This window comes from Cygnus atratus, chromosome 5, assembly GCF_013377495.2.
Source record: "Cygnus atratus isolate AKBS03 ecotype Queensland, Australia chromosome 5, CAtr_DNAZoo_HiC_assembly, whole genome shotgun sequence".
Lineage (NCBI taxonomy): Eukaryota > Metazoa > Chordata > Aves > Anseriformes > Anatidae > Cygnus > Cygnus atratus.
Genome location: NC_066366.1, coordinates 37,976,091 through 37,998,137, shown reverse-complemented (window position 1 = coordinate 37,998,137; position 22,047 = coordinate 37,976,091). Strand labels below are relative to the sequence as shown.

Genomic DNA, 22,047 nt, shown 5'->3' with positions numbered 1-22,047 from the left:
CAAGTTATATGTTTTACCTTAGTGTGAACCAGCCGAGACAAAATTGGAGAATGAAGTCAGCATAGCATCATGCAGTTAAATCCTGGGCCTCCTTGGCTCATTGCACATATGGGTTACATCCTTCTGGTCTAACAGTGTGGCTTTAACAGCTGAAGATAAAATAACTCTGTCTAGAAGAGTGTGTGCTCACTATGTGACAGAAAAGTATGCTCAGCTCATGAAAGATTATTTTCCACTTTGCTTTTGCCCTCCAGCACTGTCTGACCTTCTGCATGCTGGATTGCAAGGATGCCCAGCACATGGGTTATTCTGTTAGGAAACAGGAAAGGTGAGGATATTAGAACTAGATCTGATTCAGATTTTTGCTCTGTGGACTTCTGAAATAAAATCAAACTCTAGAAAGCAGCCAGAATTTTCTGCCAGCCCTTTCTCTTGGGAAATGCTGGATCTATCGAGAGTGAGGGCAATTAGCTAACAGAAAAGCATCCTCCGAGTCTAGTTCCTATTACCCCTGCTGCGTGAACAATGTTCAAGCATCCCTTGTCTCTTTGGGAAAGAAGTGTGCCCTTGCCCTCTGATAAGGGAAAAGCTGTTAAAAAAAAGGTAAATAATATGATCTCTCTTAACTTTTTCACCTTAACATGTGCTAGCTAATGAGGCCATATAGAAAGAGTTGGACCCTGTTGCACACTTGCACATGAAGCAGGGTATCTCCATAAGAAAGTCATATTATAACAGGAATAAAAACCATTCATCTGACTGTGGCTCAGATAGACATTCAGGGCAAACCATGCTGTAAGAAGTGTATGTGACCTACAGTTTTGCTCTAGTTCTGGAATGGAGAAATCATATTACAGATGCAGAGTCTCTTTCTACTGCCTAAAGCTACATGAGAGCATTTCTTTCTAGCAGGGAAAACCCAGCCTGATCTTTAAAGACAGGGAGAAAGCGAAAACTCCACGTGGAGTGTTAACAACAAGCGAGGCAGCTCGCAAGAGACACAGTGCCAAACTGTCCTGTGTCTATCACCTGTCCTGATCAGTAAGATGCATGTCGTTTGAAAAAGAGAGAAGTAATTCAACCTGAAAAACTTAGTTTGGAGCAGAGTACAAGGAAAAGAGAGAAAGTACAGGGAAAAGATTGTTACCACAGAAGAGAAAATGTGGTTCAAAGCAGGGGGGTCCCATGGTTCACATCCTCATCCAAAGTGAGAGAATAAGTGGAAAAAAATGGATAAAGAGACCACAAAGAGTTCACATTCAGCACTTTGCTCAGCTGGTTGGCTGTGGTTGGGTAGGTCTGCATAGGGGCTTCCTAGAAATTGATTCAGTATTTCTTGCATACGTAGAAACAAGACAAGTTCTTCATTTCTTTCTTCTCCCACATTCCCAGCCCTTAACACCTCACAGGAATTGTGGTGGCTGGACTCCTGTTCAGGTTCATGTTTGGAGGATGCTCTGTAGGCAGTCCTCTGCTGCAACAGAATGAGTTTACAGTTCACTTTGACTCTCCTCCTCCATGGCTTTGAGGATATTGCTGGCTCTGATCAGCAACGCTGGCCTGTTTGTTCCCTTGCCAGAGCACTGGAGATGTTCCTAGCTCATTGTGCACAGACATATCCTTTGTATAGTTGTCTGCCCTGCCTTATAGTTCAGATGCCATTACAGGTGGGATGATGAAAGCCACCTGTGAAAGGTGCATGCTTGTAATGTGAGACCTGCAGAAGGGCAAGATTCAGTGAATACAGTATAAAAGAGAACAGAAAGGCCTAGTAAGCATATGGCACTGACAGTCATTCTCTCTCTGGCTCCTCTTTGATCCGTTATGCAGCATGCCAGCCCACTAAGCCGGCTTGCCTGGGTTTCAGAATGTACTTTTCTCTTTCTCATTTCCTCCAGCTCACAACAGTGTTTGTAGATGTCATGTTGCCCATGCATCTGTGTGTGTGTTATGTGAGTGTGTACACATACGTACCTGATTTAGGCAGATGTGTTTCTATGTCATACCTGAGTACCCTATAATCTCTCTTCCCCATGGATATCCCTGCATTCAGTTCCATTTTCCCTTCCTAAGACTGGCTGTGCTTATTTCTTCTGACATCCTGTGAAGCAGGAAGACAGCTTCCTTCCCTTACTGGAATAAATGTGTAAATAAATGCAATCCATCCCAAAAGCTAATCTAGTACTTTTAAAAGCCGCTGTCCAGTTGGCCAAATTTAGTGCAACATATCAGCTTTCTACCTTGATGCTTCAGGACGTGAAATCCTCTGTGGTATAGCTGCTGAGACAATACCCAGTCTACAGACTTATGACTGGTATAGAACAATTAGATAGGCGTTGATGGTTCATTTTTTCTTCCAGTACAAGAACCAGAAGCCATCAAATGAAGCTAGTGGAAGCCAAATACCAAACAAATACTGAAAGGTGTGTCTTCATGTAGTGGGTAACACCTGTAGAACTTGCTGAAGCAGGTTTTGAAGCTTACAGAGATGCTTATGTTCCCCTGAGTACTTCCTACTCCCAGGGAGACTGGATGACTCCCTGGAAGAGGAAACTTCATGGCAACTACTAAATGGATAAAACCACAGCAAACTCAGGAAATCCCTGACCTGTAAGTGATGAGAGAATGAGGCAGTGCTATGAGAAAGTGTTCTATGCTTGGTCTGCTGTTACTCTCCTGCATGTCCACGTGTGGCTGCTTTTGGAGAAAGAGCTCTAGGTGATTTGATTTTGGCCTTTTTTCTGAGCTGGAATAGCTGTCCATGTGTTCTTGTTACTGGTATCACAAAATCCATTGTGCTCAGTGATGCCCTGAAAGGACAGTCCCTCTTGGATGAAGAATGAGTAACAAGATATATGGGAGCAGCTAGCCTTGTCTCTTCATCCCTTGGTGCCCTTTGGTAGAATAAGGGGATCTCCTGAGGGGGAAAAAAAAAAACACATATTTTTGCCTTCGTTTCAGTCCGGTACCCTTTCCATTAAATTATAATCTGTTTTCCTCCAGTGCCATTGCACAAAAAAGTAATAGAAACAGCTGGTGAATGGGGACATGCAAAAGCCATCCGTGATCATACACGGGTTATCAATTTTTATTTTCTTAATATTTTCTTGCCTCTTTAGGCTTTGGTTTTAAGTGTGGGGTACTGCGTATCCCCATTTTTTTTACATTTTTTCCTGTGATTTAGGCAATCAGCAGTGTTGAAATAGCCTTTATAACTTCTTTGTAATAGGTATTCTGATGTTTTACTATATTTCTTGGCTTCATGTCAGATTTTAACCCTCGGCTTCTCAGAAGTTCAGAGTTTCTCAGCGTTACTGCTGGAAATGCCTTTCATCAGCATAAACAGCTGTTTAGAGACCATGTGCAGCTCCAAAACAGGGCTGTGCAAATTCTTCCTGATTGCATGTGTCTTCTGTATATGCACCTGATCTCTCTTACTGTGCTGGTTTATGTCTCAAAAAGAAAAAAAGATGTTCACGTGACTCAAAAGGCTTTGCTGGAGTATTGATCTGTGCATTCTGGGTGTTCATCTTTATGGCTCACAAGAGCTGTGTGTTGCCTATATAGCTACAAAAAATCATAGTAAGAAATGGTTTTCAAGTGTGCAAAGGATTTTATCATAAAGACAGAAAAAGGGAGTAAGGAGCAAATGAAGTGCTTTTGCCAGGTCAGCTTCCATCTGCAGACGTGAAATGGGACTATGTAGCTGTCAGTTTGGAACTGGACTGCCATTCAGTTTTATCTGAGGCTTGTCCAGGTCCCAGCTTTATCTTGTTTCCTGCATTCCTGTGGGATCCTTTATGTTGTAACCACTCTTGTAGTGTCTGGGGCATCACTTTATCTTGCTGTCATGCTTCCCACCTATAAGAGGCACAGTGTAATGCCTGGTTGGATTGCTAGAACACTGCATTTTGATAAACAACTTTAGTATTATTATTGAACAGACCTCAGTAAAGTTAACTGAGTAGTCCTGAAATAAAACATGTAAAAAAGCGTCCAAGCACTCCAGATTTTTTTATAGAACAGTGCATTTCAAGTAGGCACCCAAACGCTGGGGAATTCCAACCCAAATGGTAACTCCTTTGGACCAGAGGAAGTGGTATCTCCCTTGGCATCATCTCCTTTAATGTAAGTGGTTACTGGGAACTATTGGCAATTGACAGGAGACACTCAGTGCTTTTCTGGGATCTAGCCCTGCATTTGGAGATCTCAGGAGAGCAGTTGTTTGTGTGAGATTTCCTGGGCTGGGACAAGTCGCAGTCCCAGAGATACCAGATGCATCACAAACCAGGCTGTTTGACTGTGAAATTATGAGGAATAGAAATGCAAATTACTGAAAAAAATAATTTCAGGAAAGAAAATTTAGCAGAACACTAGGATTTTTTAATGGATTCAGAGCTCATTTTGACCTTTTCATGTTCCAATCAGGAAGGGCCTATGTTAACCAAAGCATTTGTCATCTGTTAATGAACTGAACTGTGTGTCATTTATGAAAGAGTCTTGGTCAAATCTGAAGCGTGAGGGACTGCCAGCAATTCTTATGAAATAAGGAATTGCCTTATCATCAGAAGGATTGAGCTCTGGCACTGCCACTCTGCTTTAATTAAAAAATTAAACAGCATACATTAAAAATGTAGTTACATGACCCATCAATGCTTCTTGGGGAGCATTTAGCTTTTGGACCCTGGTGTTACTCACCTCACATAACACCTTGATCCTGCAGACACTGGGTGATGGATTATTATCTGTGAGCAGAAGCCTGCTGCCAAGAATCTACGGCTTTCTGATAAGAATGAAAATTCTCCTTTAAAATCATGAAATACTTTATCATACAGAATATTTATTAAAGCAGATGTTACAAGTTGATGAAAATGAAGGAAGTATTAAAGTAATCATTATAAGAGAGAAGCTGAAGGCATATTAACTCTGTTAGTCTCTTCGAAGATGTGGTATCAGCTACTGTTTCTGGCATGCTCATTTTTGCTGTCCTTTAGGAATGGGGAAAAAAACAGCTGATCGTGTATTAGGAAGACATTGGAAATAAAAATAAGTTACTGTGCAGGTCTTGGGACTGGCCCTGGCAATATAGAGAACACAAATTGTAGTTTTTGTTGTGCATAAATGTTCTAAGAAAGAAAACTGTGAAGTTTTATTAGTTTTCCTTTGATATTTTTCCATGGTCTTATATTTCAAAAGAGTCTTTGTGTTTTTTCCTATCCATCCAAAACTATTCTACAACCTGCAAAATTAGTATTTTAGGAACAAAATGGGTTACAGATCCCAAGGTGTTACATTGTCAAAAAGCCTACAATCCCTTTTTTTTCTGTTGCGGATCTTTCAGTTTGTATTCTCATCACAGGATTAACGTATGTAGACCTGTTGCACAATTAGCTTTAAATGAAATACTTAGAAGAGCTATGCTGACAACAGATGGCTGAAAAAAAGACAATATTCTGAGGTACTACCTTAAGAAGGCATGATTAATTTATGTTAAAAAGTCACAAAGAAAGAGAAATACTCATTTCAGGAGACTCTTAGTAAACCAGCCATAATATTTACCTATTCTGGCATTATCCAAGTGCTACCATTTTTGCTTCTTGACTGCTAGTGACTGTGTGGTCAGTCTGGATACGCTTGAGAGAAGAATTCCAGGTGATGGAAGTGGGAGTCAGAAACAATCTTTCAGTCCTGTTTGAGACTTTCCTTGCTCTTCTTCCCTGTTCTTCTGCACTCTTTCAAAGCAGAGGTTATGCTGATGGCTGGGTGACAGCTCTGAGCTCTGCCGCCGTAGATCTGTAGTTATTGCAGCTGGGTGTAGTTGACTCACAAGGGGTTGGACAGGAGCTGCTACAAGGCATCAGGTAACAGGCTTCTCCAAGTTACTAAAGAAGAAAAAAAGAGGTCATGGTTGTGACTCCTTGTTGTTGTCTCAATCAGCACCTGTAGGCACTTCCTAAACCTGTTAGGCATCTTTGGGGAGAAGTATTTTTTGGGAGCTTAGTCTGTCTTCATGCAGTCAGAATAGACAAAAACAGGTGAACTCCTGGCCTCTGACACCTCTGATACCTTGTTCCAAACCCTGAATCCTCTCTTCTCCTTCACCTCCTTCCTTTTTCCCCTCTTTCTGTCAGTCTTGTGCCTTTCTGAGAGACCTTCCATGGGTTTAATCTCCCATTCAGCTCTGCCAGCCTGCCTCTGACCTTTGGGGTGGAGAGCATGTAACTTGTCCTCGGATGCTTTGACCAGCATCACTGGACCAAGCACTACTCCGTGCTTTCCCAGGCGATCTGTGCAGCACAGGCCTGGCCGCGTCAGAAAGCACAGCCATGCTCTTCTAGTGTGGGTTCAGCATACCCAGGCATATCCAGCATCCCTTCCTCCTCTTTGAAAATTACTTTTCTGTGGAGAGGCATGCTGAGAAATGGTCCTGCCCTCTCTCCTGCAGACTTTCAGCAGACAGGGAGTAATTAGAGCATCCTGGCAGGCAGGGATTTGGGGCATATGTGTGCATGTTTCCAAGAGGCCTATTTCTTTAATACCTGAGTGCTCACTGAGAGGCCAGGCAAGAGGAGACCCAAGACCGAAGCAAGTGCTGTAAATGTTTCCCACTGGCTCCAGAGGGAGCATGGGCAGAGGCCCCAGGTGCCGCAGCAGCCTGGCTGACAGCAGCAGGTCTCGCTTGCCAGCAGCTTTCACAGGGAAGAGACCAGCGGGGCTAGTCCTCTCCACATTAAAACTCCCATGTAAAGCTCCTTCTGCTTATCACACCAGCATTAAGAAGCACTCGGAGGCTGTGGCAAGGGGAGCTATACACAAAGTGGACAGTAATATCACTGGGCCAGATTCTGCCACCCTTTCCAGGAGTAATTCTGTTGCCTGTGAATAGTGCCATTGAAAGCAAGAAGAGTAAGAGACTACACGTGAATGAGAAGGGCAGAATTGTTAGGGATGTGAGCACTGGGATCTAAAAGATGTTTCTGAGCTGTGTAAGTAACCACCTTAGCCCATGTCCAGTAGCACAGTTCTGCATTTCCTCCCTCTCACAAACTTTTGATGTACATAGCTGGCTGGACATTTTCTGGGTGTTGCAGGATAACTTGCAAAGCTATCCAGTGAAAGCAATGTATTTCAAGGCTTTTAGATTGCTAATATAACAGCAGAACGATTTCCATGTCTCTGAAATCCCGCTAGCTGTGATAAAGAGGTGGGTGCAAGCAGCAGGACCAGGCAAGCTCCACTCCCAGTTACACGGCCAGGTTTTCACTGGCATAAAATGGGTGGCAGAATTTGGCCTGGGTTGTGTGAAGTCCAAGATGCGTAAATGTTTCCTGCTTCAGGTAATAATGTGCTAAGTTACTACTTTATGCACAGAGGTATGGAAACCTTTTTTTATGTTTCTCCCTCCCTCCCTCCTCTTTCCGTTCTATGATCCAGACACCACTAACTGTATGGAGTTGATGACTGGCAGACTTTCCAAATGTGGTAAGAACTTCCTTCCCTACTGCCTTTTCTCCTTCCCCAGCCCCTGCTGAGCAACATAATAACGCGCCGCCCTGTCCCTTCCACCTGTTCCCCTTCCCCCTCCCTGCTCTCCCACGCCCTTTTCAAGACTGCACACCCCGTAACAGCCCACAATGTCTTTCACTTACCTGGTGGACATGAGCACATACCCCTTTTTCTGATCCTCCCCATCCATGCACAGATGCACAGGCTCCACCACAGCTTTCCCCTTCATAGCACAAGTGTGTGGTGTTGCACTTCAGATTCCCCCCTCACTGTCACTCAGGCCAGTGATTTTCTTTCCTGTTTTGTTGTTGTTGTTGTTTACTTGCTGCCTTTGATTCTTGGTTCTTCAGTGAATGCTGCCCAGCTAGCTGCTGTCTCCCTTGTTCTCCTGCAATTTATTGAGACAGGATTGCTGTGTTATTTAATTCCCTTTTGCATCCACTCCCTTCTTCCCCGTGTATCTTTGGGGTATAGAATCATAGAATCACAGAATCATAGAATATCCCGAGTTGGAAGGGACCCATAAGGATCATCAAGTCCAACTCCCGGCACCGCACAGGTCTGCCCAAAAGTTTAGACCATGTGACTAAGTGCACAGTCCAATCTCTTCTTAAATTCAGACAGGCTTGGTGCAGTGACTACTTCACTGGGGAGCCTGTTCCAGTGTGCGACCACCCTCTCGGTGAAGAACCTCTTCCTGATGTCCAGCCTAAACTTCCCCTGCCTCAGCTTCACACCGTTCCCACGGGTCCTTTCACTGGTGATAACAGGGAATAGGTCACCTGCCTCTCCACTCCCTCTCGCGAGGAAGTTGTAGACTGCGATGAGGTCCCCCCTCAGCCTCCTCTTCTCCAGGCTGAACCGGCCCAGTGACCTCAGCCGCTCCTCATACGTCTTACCCTCTAGGCCCTTCACCATCTTCATCGCCCTCCTCTGGACACTCTCCAACAGTTTAATGTCCTTTTCGTACTGTGGTGCCCAGAACTGCACACAGTACTCGAGGTGAGGCCGCACCAGCGCAGAGTAGAGCGGGACGATCACTTCCCTCGACCGACTAGCAATGCCGTGCTTGATGCACCCCAGGATACGGTTGGCTGTCCTGGCTGCCGGGGCACACTGCTGGCTAAGACCCTCTTAAATCTTCCATAAGACACACTGCATATTATCTGCCAGACAGTTAGCTGGTATAAATTGGTATAGTTCCAGTCTGGTTTTGAGGAAGGACATTGTGTTCCTAGCTGGAGAAATAGTGAACAATTTCAGGTTCAGAATTTTGTTAGGAATGAGAAAAAAAGGAGTTTCCTGCAAAACTTGCATCTCAACTTGCTTGGGGTTCCATGAATTTTGGCTAACTTGTCCCTTGCCTTCCCTCCCCTCTACGCACACATGGACTGTATTCTTTCTTTCATTACCTGTGCCTCTCCTGACTCCTTCAAATACAATAGTGGAAATACCCAAATACTATAAGAGAGGGTTTTTTTCTTTTTCCTTTTATCTTATACAGAAAGGTTCTGTACAAGAGAAATCTGTTCTCTTTAGATTTCCATTCTGGTAGCTAGGCTGAATTCAGACATCTCTGTGAAAGGGAACACAAGCTGTTGAGGAAGTGATCGCTGAACTGGTACTGCTCTCCAGCTGGATTTGTGACTCCTGCGTCATCTCTTCGTATATTGAGGGAAGTTCTTCTGGAGTTGTTCTGCACTTTGTAACAATGAAGGAAGGTTGTCACAGTGGAGATAATATTAGGTTTATGTGCATGTGACTGAGAGCAGAATTTGTCCCGTTTCCTGATTTCAGATGATCTCTTTCCCTAAAAGTGCAGCTTTGGTCGTAGGATTTTTTCCTTTTCTCTGAGAAGGGCTCATATGATTTCTTATTTGAGTGTGCTGGTTTACACCATTTCTGATCTCTTCACAAAGACTCATTTAATTTGTAGGCAGACCTGCAGCTTCTTCTTGAAGGCATCAGACAGGAAATTTCTGTTCTCCCTCAAGCCTTTATTTCTTGCCTTATTTGGCATTCACATCATAAAAAAATACTGAAATGCTGATTCTGCTGATTGCTTGCACATTAATTGAGCTACACGGATAACCAGTCGGTACTCTGCACTCTCTAAACAGAGCATTACTTTTCACTCCCAGCTCAGGCAGGCCTTCCAGCCGTCACAGTGTCAGCATCCATCCAACAAGGGACAAAAAGGACAAAGTGAATGCCAGCAAGGAGACTACTTTATGGCAGCTACAGCACAAACAGAGTACATACATAAATCCAGAGAAGAGATAGGAAGAGGTGTTGGGGTTTAATGGAGCTGCTTCCTTTGAATCAAATTCCTGTTGGTGTGCTCACAAAAAACAGAGGTTGTGGTGATGTTCACAGTGCTGAATTCCACCCTCCTATATGACTGAAGAGCTATGTTGTGTGCAGGGGAGCTCACCCAACATTCAATCGGAAGTAAAGAGGAATGATGCCAGGATTTAACCTAGTACTGTCCTCTGACTTTGAGGACAGGCAGCACTCTGTGGAGCTGGCACAGCATTCATCTACTAGCATCCAATAGTGTAAGAAAAACTACACTGAATTTTTTTGACCTCATCATCATTCCACATTTTAGGAATGAGCATAGGAAAGCATTTGTGCAAGAGTTAACACTGGAGCAGGAAGAGCAAATGAGATGCATTATGCCTGGCTCAGCCATGTGAAAGCTGTGGTGGGAATGAGGAATATCTCTTCACCTACTATAAAGCACTGAACATTGTAATTAACAGCAAGGCAAATTTATTTAGTCCTTTAAATGTTATTTCATCTTATGCTAGTAGTAGTCATCAATCTGAGAAATGATTCTGCATCTAGCTATTAGCATTGAAGAACAAGTTACTGTTGAACGGCAGAGGTATGTCAGAGGACCTGCCAATGTCCAAATGACGTAGCAGCTGCTGTATCGGTCCTACCTGCGCACACTGCTGCCAACTCTTAGTATTTCACTAGAGAAGAAAAACATTTGGCTCATAATCAAGTTGAAATGCACATTGGGATGGAATATTATATTTTAATTTTCCACCCACGTCAGCAGGGGAAGGGGCATTTCTAGTGTCAGGAAGACTAAACTGATTTCCATGAAGTCTTTAGTATCTGTTTATAAGAATAACTTTGCCTTGAAAAAGCTCTTTACATTTAAAATGCAGCCATAACCTGAAAATTGTCTGTAGAAGTGACACCTTCCAGCTTAGCTGATCTTTCCCTTGTGCATATTCAGAGCCAAATCAGTTTAGTGACAAATAAGGTTTACTATTTTATGTGCTGCCATTAAACCTTATAAACTTAACACAGCTGTAAAAGACTGAGCTGGATCCTGTTTCTTTTAAGGCAGGATTGAGAGAACTGTTTACTATCATCTAATCTGGTATTTATGTCTATCTCATTGAAGAATAGATTGTATAATTAACAATGCAGTTCTAATAGGTTCTCCTGAATCTTTACATAAAAAAATAAAAACAACAAAACCAAAATAATACTCAAACTGGAAAGCCATCAAGCTTCAGCCACAAAGCAAATCTCATTATAGATTGAGCACATTGGATCTGGAGCCATTGATATATACCACACGGAAGCCCAATGCCATTTCAGTAGTCCTTGTTCAAAAGAGTCTGTCTTCACAAACTTGAATGACTTTAAAGCCTTTAATTCATGAGCAGAGTTTGTTTGGGCAGTTGAATCAGTAGTAAAGCTGTTATAGTCTTGAATAGCTCCCTTTCCCAGCAATCTGTAGTTTTTTGTAGTCTACAGTAAGCATGTTTCACCAAGGTGCTGGCTGCTGGCAGAAAGCTCAGAAAAGCTTGCCTCATTCTTCATGTTATCTTCTGAAAAACCCTTACCAGGGAGCCTGTAAACTTCCCAGTTTCCTTGCTGTGGCTGTCTGGGGCTGAGTTTTATTTCCAAGTAAGGCAATCTTTGCTTGTTGCTTTCCATCCCTCATGACTCTCAGGGAAGTTTTCAGTTACGTCAGTGGCACTTCCAAGAACATGGGTGATGATCAGAGGTTATTATGTGTAAGTAATGCAGCTCCAGTCAAATCATGTGATTGTGTTTGGCACTGCACAAACATGCTTTCTTGCAGAGTCTTAAACCATAACCCTGTGAAAAAAGACTAGTCAGAAGACGTCGTGCTTAAACATACTCTGTTGCTGTTCACAGTTTGAAACTGTCTTCAGTTAAACAAAAAGCCTTGCAGATCCTTGTGTATACCAATGGCTATCACCAAAATGTAACTTAGTGAGTGCGAATTTAGAGACTCGTCGTGTTACTAACAGCAGCAAATATCTGGATTTGGTGCTCTCAGAAGTGATCCATACTAGCATCAGTTAGAGTAACCCTGCTTCTTTCAGAGTAGTCTTTTGATCTTCGATGGAAGAGGAGATTGATGATTTGCATTCATAAAGTCATAATGGATGGCAGAAACACTGATGCTGAGACCTGCAGAAAAAAAAAATGCATGCTGTCCTCCCAGCTCAAAGGCTATCCTCACCTTTGCTACACTGCGAGGTTGTCAGAACAATATTCTCTTTATTAGCATTTGTGAAAAATGTGCTTACTACTGGTCTTTCTGAGCATGTCTGATTCTCGATGGATATGGGTATAAATTGGCACCCAAATGAGAGATCAAATTAAGAAACCCACCTTCATTTCACCTGAATATGTGAAAGATCACATATTCAGTCATAACGTGTGGATCATGATAAGTAAGATAATTCAGAGTTTCCAAAGAGCTCAAGCCAAGTTTCTCAGTTATTTGCTATCCAAATGGGTGCTTGATTCCATCCACGCTGTAGCCGTATCTCCTCATTCTTGTGTTGTGTTTGGGACACACTTCTTTTCCAACTCATAACTCGTATTTTGCTCTGTAGAAGAAGGTAGCAATAAAGATGGCAACTTGGCACTAAAGATGTATCCAGATATATTAAGCTATTTGTTATATATCAGTTGCTGTTTTGACACTGTGGCCAGATTTTTGCTGTCCAATACAAGATCTTTTCCTCTTTCTCTGTAATAACGCCTATTGCAGAAAGCACACTTCTCTCTTAATTAAGATAACAGTACTTATAGTAGGTAGTGCTTCAGAATACTCCATGTGAATATTTCCTTGCTGTACTAAGCTGAATTTGCAATGGCCTCCCCTGAAAGTTAAATCATATTTTGAAGGGGTTGATTCAGAGGAAATGAGGAATTAACATTTCACCAGCATACACAGTTCATTTCTCTCCTTAGGAACAGGTCAGAGAACTTAAAGCTCCTAAGGTCACACATAAACATCCCTCTGGCAGGAAAGGAAAAAAGTCATATTATTAAATGCCAATACATTTCTGACATTTTTATGGACAAAAAATTAAATGAAACAGCAGAAGTCTTTAAGAGAATGGGTAGCAGCAATACTATCATCTACTGTGGCTTTGTGAGTATAGGTTGTCATCCTACTCTCTCATCACACACTTGTGCAGACAGATCTTTGTAAAAGGACAGACATACAAGAATTCTTGGGCTGACTCCTTTACCAACCAATTTGCCAGAAGTGTGATTCCACAAGAAAATTTGGCATCTCTTCATCACAGCACTTGTTGCCTGCTCTTTCAGTGCCACCAGCTGTCCAAATGAACACGATTCCGTCTTCTCCATCGTCATGTCTCCTCTTTTGAAAGTTATGTGGTGGTGCTGGAGTGGCCAGAGCTATTCATCAGTAATGGACATGTTTGTTTTCCAATTAATTACTCATGTCTTAGCTCTGCAGAAGATAGCAGGAAGGGAATACGCCTCATTTATTTGGGTCTTTGCTGGCCGTGTTCACCATCCTCTAACTCAGTCATCCAAGAGGTACCCATCTCAGTTACATTGCCTGTAACAGGAGAGGCTGAATTTTCTCTGTGAGAGAGAGAAAAAACGTGTGAGACAGAGGCAGAATGGGCATCTGGATGCATCTGGCTAATCACAAGTATTGGGCCTACCTCCTGCACAGGAGAATGGATGTTTTAGGGGAGTAGGAACAAGGGTGGGTTATAGGGCATTTGAATGTCAGGTTGGTTGTTCAGATCTGCCCAGATGTGTAGCCGCTGAAAGTTCCCACCTGCTGGTAGCATGGACAGCTGTGGTAATAGTGTGTGGTAAGTGGAGTAGTTCCTACCAGCAGTCTGTTTCGGCAAACACTGTTATCAGCTGGCATTTTTACAGAATCCAAGGACTCTGGAAAATAAGCTCTGTTCTTTCCTTTGGAAGTAGTCTTGCCCAGTTACAGTTCAGGTGTCCTGCTAAGAAACTCAAGTTATCTTGTGGGCTGTCAGTCTGCCTCCATTTTCTAATCCTAAACCAAAATAAAATCAAAACAGCTGTCCAGTTATATAACTTACCAGGGAAAAAATAAATGGGAGAACTTGTTTTGGTCAATCTGTTGTGTGACAGTTTAAAAGTCTAGCAAATATGAAACCACATACTTGTCTCCTGAGAAGCTTTTCTGACTTCCTATATTTTTAGAGAAGTACCAGTCTTGGGATTTCAGCAGTTCCTTCAGCTCACTTCAAGTAGGGTAGGATGGGTTCATAGATTAGGAAGTTCTGTGTGATGGCCTCCAGCAAGACATCGCAACTGCCTTTCAGTCACCCTTCTCCAGTCTAGAGGGAGACCTCATATATCCAATTTAGCTTAAACAAGTTGAGCAAAAGTTTTCTTTATCATCTTCTTTGATAGTGAGTGAGCTCCATGAGGCCTCTTTCTGATTTGCATTTGTACAGTGCCAAGGCCAGGGACTCCTTAGTCTGAAGAAAGACCCCTACATGAGATTGTAATTAAATGAAGAGGAGTAGGCCAGTTTTACCTCTCTGATATCCCTTTCATTGCAAATATTTCTGGAGTGGGTTCTCTATTTTAAATCTTCTGGTATTGAAGGCAAAGTGACTCTGCCAACAGAAAACAGACAGAAAGTGTCCAGTCTTAAAAAAGGGGGCTAGAATTCTGTCAAAGTAGCAAATGGGTTTGAAAGGGACTGAATTATCACTCATCAACAGAATGTTTCAATGCATTATGTGGAAGGAGTTGGATTTTTGCTACATTATTCACTGAAACCTTGGCTGCTATTGAAATAAATAGCAAGCTAGGGATGAAAAAAAAAAAAGGAAAAAAAAAGCAACAATAAAACAAGGGCAGAAAGCAGGCAGAAAGGATGTGAAAGCAACATGAAAAGGAATATGGGAAGTCAGGTTGACAAAGTGTCTCTCTCTGTTTCCAGTTGAGACCTATGTTTTTCCATTCATTTTCTCTCAAAGCCTAAGCTAAAAATGCAGAAACTCAAAATTTGTCAGGCTATACAGAAAGGAAAGGCACAGGATAATAATCTCACAGATGGCATATTTGTTTCGTACAACTTTGTGGTCAGCGCCACAAGGATTAATGCATTAAAAGTTGTTATGGATGTGAGAGAGATGGTTTCACAGGACAAGAAAGTGCCTCAGGGTTTGCTTCGACTAAGGCAATGGGAATGTTGCCATTTGCTTGAATGAAAACAAGACCAAGTCCTTATCTGACTGTCTTAAAATGTTACAAAACAGCAGGCTCCAGTCAGGGACTGAAGCCTCCAAGGTTGTCCTGAAGCTGCTTATTCACCACCTCCTGTTAGTTTCCTCTGGAGGACTTGGAAGGTCTTTGCAAGGTCAGAGCAGATGCACCCTCTCCTAGTGCCACTCCTGGTGCTTGGGAGTGAGTCACCTTCTCTCTTTCCTCTCTTAACCTGGCTCTGCCACTTCAACTTTGTGTGACACCACTGGGGTTAAGTCAACGTCACCAGACTTCTTAGGAACAGCAAATGAGATACAGAGTACTCTGAGGGCTGATACAAGCCATCTGCCCAGCTTCCTTTTACCTCTGTGTCTGTTCCCAGCCTTACTTCTTCCTTTTAGTGCCTGTTGTATTCAAATACATTCACAATTTTGACTCCTTTTGAGATATTTGGCCATGACAGAGCTGCATACAGGTGCCACAAACCAGCACTTTCTCCATAAATCTGTTTCTTTAGTGTCCCTTCAACACATGACCCTTTCATAAGCTTCAGTGCTTGTTTTCAAACTCATTCCCCTTCCCCATCTTGCAGCATCCAGCTCCTTGGACTAACTCAAAAATGCACATATCCATCTCCTCCTAACAGATGTAAACCTAATGCTCTGAACCTCCCCTCCTGCCTCTGATCCTTCTTGCAGTTTCTCACCCTTGCTGCCCTTCACGCCTTCTTTGCTCTGTGTTGATGAACGTTTGCTCTCAAGGGGAAAGAAGACCTTAGTTACGGATGCATGAAATGCCAGGGAAGTTTTGAAGAATCAGTGAGCCAAACCTTCATCCCTGTCCAGAGAAAATGGGATGTCATCTCACCTTCTGAAATAAGAGAGGCAGCCTCTTTGAGGCCCCCAGATGGACTCGCAGGTGTAGGAGCCTGTCACACATTTTGCACTGAATGCTAGGAGTGGAAGATTGCTGAAAAAGCTATTCTAATCCACCATCGCATGCATTTTCAGGTCTTGTTTTACTGGCCGTATAAGCCCAAAGGGAACTGAGAACTAAGAGGAGCAACACCACTCACCATTTTCATGCTTCCAGCATAGCTGCCCCGTGTTTACATATCCCCAGAGAGAAATGTGAGGACTCTTTGTCTATTCAAAGACCAATAACTAGACCAGCCCAAGAGTGGGCTAACAAGCTGTCCTGCAGATAACATCAATGCCGTGATTGTCTGTAGTGCTTGGCATAGGATCAGTTCTTTCTTGACTGCAAGATAGGAAAGTATTATTACCAAGTATTTAATTACGAGGCCAGATACTACAAAAGGCAAAGAAAGGAAAGGGTTAGTGAAATGGCCTATTTTGTTTTTCAGTAGCTCTCTTTAAATATCCCTAAGGATTTCTTACCTCCCATTAAAATTTTACCTGAAAATGCTGATTGTGAGGAATCCAGTAGAGATACAGGCAAAGAAAAGCAGACTGTTAAATACTCTTGCTGCAGTAAATCTCCAAGCACTTGAAAGCCAGTAGGGCATGGGGAGGAGAAAGGGTGGATGAAACAGGGGCAGCATATTTTAATAGGATGATTAAAAATCCTGTATCAGAACTCATCAAGTACAAGATATTTACATACAATTTTTAAAATGTTTTATTGCTCCATTCTTGCAAGTTGTACTTTTGTCTGCTGTTCCTGTCTACGTGAAAAGTAAAATTTCCCCAATTCCTGCAGAGCACTGCTTACTCTGCCCTCTTCTTTCCCTCTAAGCTTGTTGAATAAACTGCTCAGCTGAATAATTGGAGATACTCCCCTCCCCTTTTCTCCCAATCTAGCAGTCTTTCCCTCTCCAGCATTTTTTTCAGTGCTCTTTTTCATTCTCTCTGCTGACTCCATTTGCTTATGAAGATGAGAGGTCCAAAGCCACATAAGAGCCAGATCTGCCCACATTCCTGCATTCAAGGCTGAGTGTTTGCTTTTTTTTTCTCTGAAAAAGAGTATTCACTTAAAAGAAGTAGAAATGAATCTGAGTAGATAGAAAAGAGTCTGAGCAGAGCATGCACCCACAAACCTAATACAGTTTTAGAGAGGCTTAGTGAAAAATTGGAATTAGACGTCATAGATCTGGAAGAGATATCTCCTTTCCAAAGCATTTGCATGCACGTGGAAGGAGGCAGGTGGAGCTCACAGAGTTCTGACCCAGAAATGGCTGAGAGTTTGATAGCTTTTCCTATCTTAGCCAGAAACTGAGATACATGTGTTGCCTGGCTGTTTGTTCAGGCCCGTCTCTAAGGCTTCAGTCTGTTAGCTGAATGATGCCCTTCCAGAAACTAACAGCCATTTGCTTGGGGCGTGGGTATAATTGAATGCACAGAGAGAACCAGGGCCAGCAGTAAGTTAAACACAAAACTGCAAGTACAGGAAGACAAGGAATGAATTGGATAAGAAAGACTGAGATCCTTCACTCTATTTGCCAGCCATTTGGTTTCTCTCAGTGCCTGTTACCATGCAGAAGAAAGCAACAACTACCTGGCTAGCATGGGGCAGAAGAAAAAGTACCGCATTCTGTTTTGCAGGGCACAAATCCTACGTATTGCACTTTCTTTGCATAAGAACAGTTGATGTCTGTCTAGTATCTTCCATTAGAGAGTAAGACAGCACTCAACAAGCTCTTCAGAAAAGTTAACACACAGAGACAGTATTTGCCTGCTGTAGTAACTGATTTGCCTGTGTGTATAATAAAAGTGAAAGGAAATAGAATATTAATAAGTCACCAGTGTCCACTAACTGTGAATAAGGGGTGCTCTCTGCTATGCAGAAAACCCTTTGCTCTGGACTGAACGTTGCCATCTCAGGGAAAGAAGGCCCCACTCCTCACAGCATGCCACATCACTGCAAGGCAGAAGCAAGGAGCCTTTTTCCTTCTGGGAGCCGGAGAACAAAATTACTTAGGTGGGATGTAAATGCGCGGATTTGAATTTGTTAGAACAATGGAGCCAACAGTGCCAATATTGAGAAAAGCACAATGGGGTTTAACGATCACAAACAGTCATCACCTGTATGGTGTAGGTTAGGTAAGAACCAGCCCTTTCAACATCCATGTCCAGAGGATTTATTGTGACCCCTCAGATGTCTGGTCAGGATTAATCCCCCAGTCCAGGAAAATTACAAGGGACTAGAAACACCTCACAAGGGCTACCTTTATGATAGTAGCTGGTCCATTTCCTTCAGTAGCTTCACAGAACCTTTCCTTGGGTATGACCTTCTACACAACCTCTCACACAGGACTAGACAAACACCACACACCACTGCTGCCTGGAGGTCCAAAATACAGTGGCACAGAGGTGTAGCCACTACTACAGTGGGCGCTCCAGCATGAGGAAAGAACCTGCTGCACAGCCTCAGCCCAAGCTGTTGTTGTTGTGAAACCTCCATGGACTGTTCCTGGGTTGGTACCACTCATGCTGAGATACAGCTGGGTCTTTCACTGCATTGGATGTACGGCAGACAGGAATTAAATGAAGACTGTCAACTGTCTGGCTCTCACCAGTCAAGGTGTTGCATGTCATTGCCCTGGAGCTGCATAATTAAACCCAGCACATAGCTGTTAGTCAAACACGTGAAGGCTCCTTACATATCATTTGTGCCTTGTGAATTGAGAGGTCTCAGATGCCTGCATTCAAAGGGTTTTAGAAGAAGACTCACTGCATTCAATCCAGGGTCTGTCTGTTCCTTTTGGCCCCTGGAGGTGGGTCTGTGATGCGTCACGCTCCACAGTGGCAAGTGGCATTGGTAAAGTGAATCTTGGATTTGATCAGAAGGTGAAATGGCGGGCAAAGAGACTCTTCCAAATGGCATGAAAGATTGTATTCTGATGTGCACAGTTCCCAACCCATGTTAACACTGCAGCCTGCTCCAGTGGCTGGCTTAATGAGATACCTTTTCCACCAGCATGAAACCCTGCATCCTTCTGTGGCTCCTAGCTCCACTGAAAGCCATGTCAGTGTTGTGGAGGCTGTATTGTAGCGAGAACATAAATTCAGGGCAGTGAGGAAGTAGTTCTTGACCCTAGTAGGTCCCAGAAATATTTACAGCCAGAAAAGTCTGCTTCTACATAGCATTCAGTATCTTCGTTTTGAGGTGCCTCTTGTAAGAAGGTTGTGAATTTGCTTAGAGGCTTGCAAGCACAAGCCATAAATCACACATGCAGATGGAAGTAGTCATGTCAGCCGTCTCTCATTTTTCACATATTTTCTTCCTTAGAGCACTCAGGCACTTCAGGCTTAGTGTCTGAAAGATGAGCAAGCAGCTACTCAGAACGAAACAGAAAGCAAGCAAGAAAAGCATAATGCCCAGTGCAGCCAGAGAACTTAGCAGGGCTGCAAAGCAAGGCATCAATTGGTGACCACTTTAAAAAAATGTAACAGCAGCACTAAGATGGGATTTGCCTGTACTCAGCATTACGTTCACTGACGTCTCATTGCGGAGTGGCCAAATGACTCCAAGTAGACTGAACTATTTCAACATGGTACTGTGTCCTCCTGCTAGGTGAGACAGCTGTACCCACCATCTCAGGAGAAAACCAGGACCTACCACCTAGGTGCTTTGTGCTCCCAGCCTCTTTATTTCTGTAGGTGTCCCATCCTAAACACTCTTCCTCTTCCTGCTCATTGTCTTCATCCCCCACACACCCCCACGCACGTGGCTCTGGATCTCCTCATCATGTTCTTCTCGTTAAAAGCCCCATTGTTCATTTGTTTGTTTGTTCTCTCTCTCTCTCTCCTCTTTTTCTCTCTTTCCCTCTCGTTTTTTTTTTTCTTTCTTTCTTCCTTTCTTTCTTTCTTTCTTTTTTTGTCTCCTCTGTTTTGTGTACCCAGGCAGCCCATTGAGTAACTTCTTTGACGTAATTAAACAACTTTTTTCAGACGAGAAGAACGGGCAGGTGAGCCATCCCCCCGGCACGCCAACCAAGCATAGCGCAAACAGCAAGCGGAGCGATTCCGGTTCTAATGACTATGGGTCTAGAGGAGACAATAAGTACCCTGCTGGCAAAGACAAGGCAAAGATGGTCTCATCAGTCGGCCTACAAGACCAACCTTAAATAAACACATAAAAATTAAATAACTTAGAAAAAAAATCAAAAACAAAAACAAAAAAGCAAGCAAGAATGAAAGAATATTCCTTAGCAAGCTAGCCTCTAAACTAGAAGGATGTATATACCTTGCCACAACAGTACAAAACTGTCTATAGACAAATTTTGTATGAAGGAATGACTGTATATATATACATATATATATTTATATATGATATATAATATATATCTCAGAAACAAACACAAAAACAAACGAACAAAAGAATGAAAAGAAAAGAAAGAAAAGAAAAGGTAGCACAGATGACAAACCCAGTTCGACAGATCTTGGGTTGTGGTTTTTTTGATTGTTTTTTTTTTTCCTCCCTTTTTTTGAATGTTTTTCTTTTTTCTCCTTCCTGATTTTTTTTATTTTTTTGTTTTCTTTTGGTTTGTTTCTTGTTCTGTTCATGCTCTCTCTGTGTTTCTGACGACACCACTTGTTTCCGCTCTGCTACCAGGAATTATCCCGAAAAGTTAACATGTCAGCCACGGCTTCACCTTCTGTGCTCTGCGGACACTTGTTGACGGAAGGCAACCGATGTAGACTGTCCAAGGACCAGTCCTGTTTGAGGTTCCCAGCCTCCCCTCTCCCTTCGGGAAGTGGGTTTCTCCCCCACTTCTCCCCAAACACCTCCCCAATGCACGCCTTTTTTTTTTTTTTTTCTCTCTCTTTTTTCTTTTTTGGTGCTCCACAAGAGAGATCTGCTCAGTTATGGGATTGCACAGTCTGGGCTGAAAGGAGGTTGCAAATTGTTGGAGTGAAACCTTTACCCTTGGCAACTTCTGTCCGCGCAGATGAACACAGCCCGGAGGGGAGGGTGCGGGGAAGGAGAAGGGGTAGCGGGAGCGCAGTGTTTTGCGAATCCAGAGCGCGTTCTCATCAGAAACCAGCCAGGAGCAACTCAAAACTAAGCGTTGAACCAAGACAAAATTGGGGAGCTTCATCACAGGATTTTCTTAACCTTCTTTTTCTCCCCACCACCTTTTCCTTTTCTTTTGTCCTCTTTTTTATATATACATGTATATATGTGTGTATATTTTCATATAAATATACATACATACATACATATATATATATAGACACAGAATATTTATTTTTTTTATACTGTATCATTTTGCTTTTTGACCTGCTGGAAGGGGAAAGGAATAAATTTAGGAGGGAGAGGGGGTTCAATGAATAAACACATACAAACAAAACATTAAACTTAGGGAAAAGGCAACTTCTGGTAGCAAAGAAGAGGGACACGACTCTGCCAAGGACTGTCTCTCCCACCACCAGGCACAGTTGCCGCTGCTGCTACTGCTGTTCCTCCTTCGACACCTTCCTCCCCATCTGTCAGCTCCCTGCCACTGTGCCACCGTGCTGGGACCTTCTTCCACCAGCTGGATCCTCCACCACACCCTGCATTTAGAGGCAATTGTTGTGTTGCTAGTGCTGCATTGATATCAGTATTATTATTTCTTTAAGTTACCAATTTCATTTGTTGGCTTGGGTGATTTTTTCTAAAAAAAAAAAAAAAAAAAAAGAAAAGAAAAAAAGAAGACGAAGAGGAGGAAGAAAAGAGACTTATCTTGGGTTTTATTTCCTGTGTGTGTGTGTGTGCAAATCACTGGCACTTAGTTCATCTGAGCAAGACAAGGTGGAGTCAGGGCAACGGGAGACTTAATCACGAAGCTACTGTAAACTTTAAAAATTACTGCAAGATATTTTTATAAAGTTTTGTTTTGTTTTGTTGTTTTGTTTTTGTTTGTTTTTTTGTTTGTTTGTTTTTTGTTTGTTTGTTGTTTTTGTTTGAAGGGGAGGAGGGTGGGATTGGGTGGATGGGGACCTTTTTTTGTGTTTCAGTTACTAGGTCTTGGTTATTTATATATACATATATATATATTTA

General features: G+C 42.7%; 1 protein-coding gene across 13 annotated transcripts in view; it reads left to right on the top strand.

Annotated features, from left to right (window-relative positions):
- BRSK2 (BR serine/threonine kinase 2) overlaps positions 1-21,663 on the top strand; it is a 304,035-nt gene extending 282,372 nt beyond the window's left edge. For 3 of the 13 annotated variants that reach the window (XM_035539108.2, XM_035539106.2, XM_035539104.2), the window contains 2 exons: positions 7,435-7,482; positions 19,953-20,439. In XM_035539108.2, coding sequence (XP_035395001.1) covers positions 7,435-7,482; positions 19,953-20,128 — 224 coding nt within the window. In that variant the 3' untranslated portion in view covers positions 20,129-20,439. Of the gene's footprint in view, positions 1-7,434; positions 7,483-19,952; positions 20,440-20,616 lie in introns of those variants that run through there. The other 10 variants (XM_035539109.2, XM_035539112.1, XM_035539114.2 and 7 more) reach the window with 6 other exon arrangements.
- Positions 21,664-22,047: the final 384 nt, after the last annotated feature.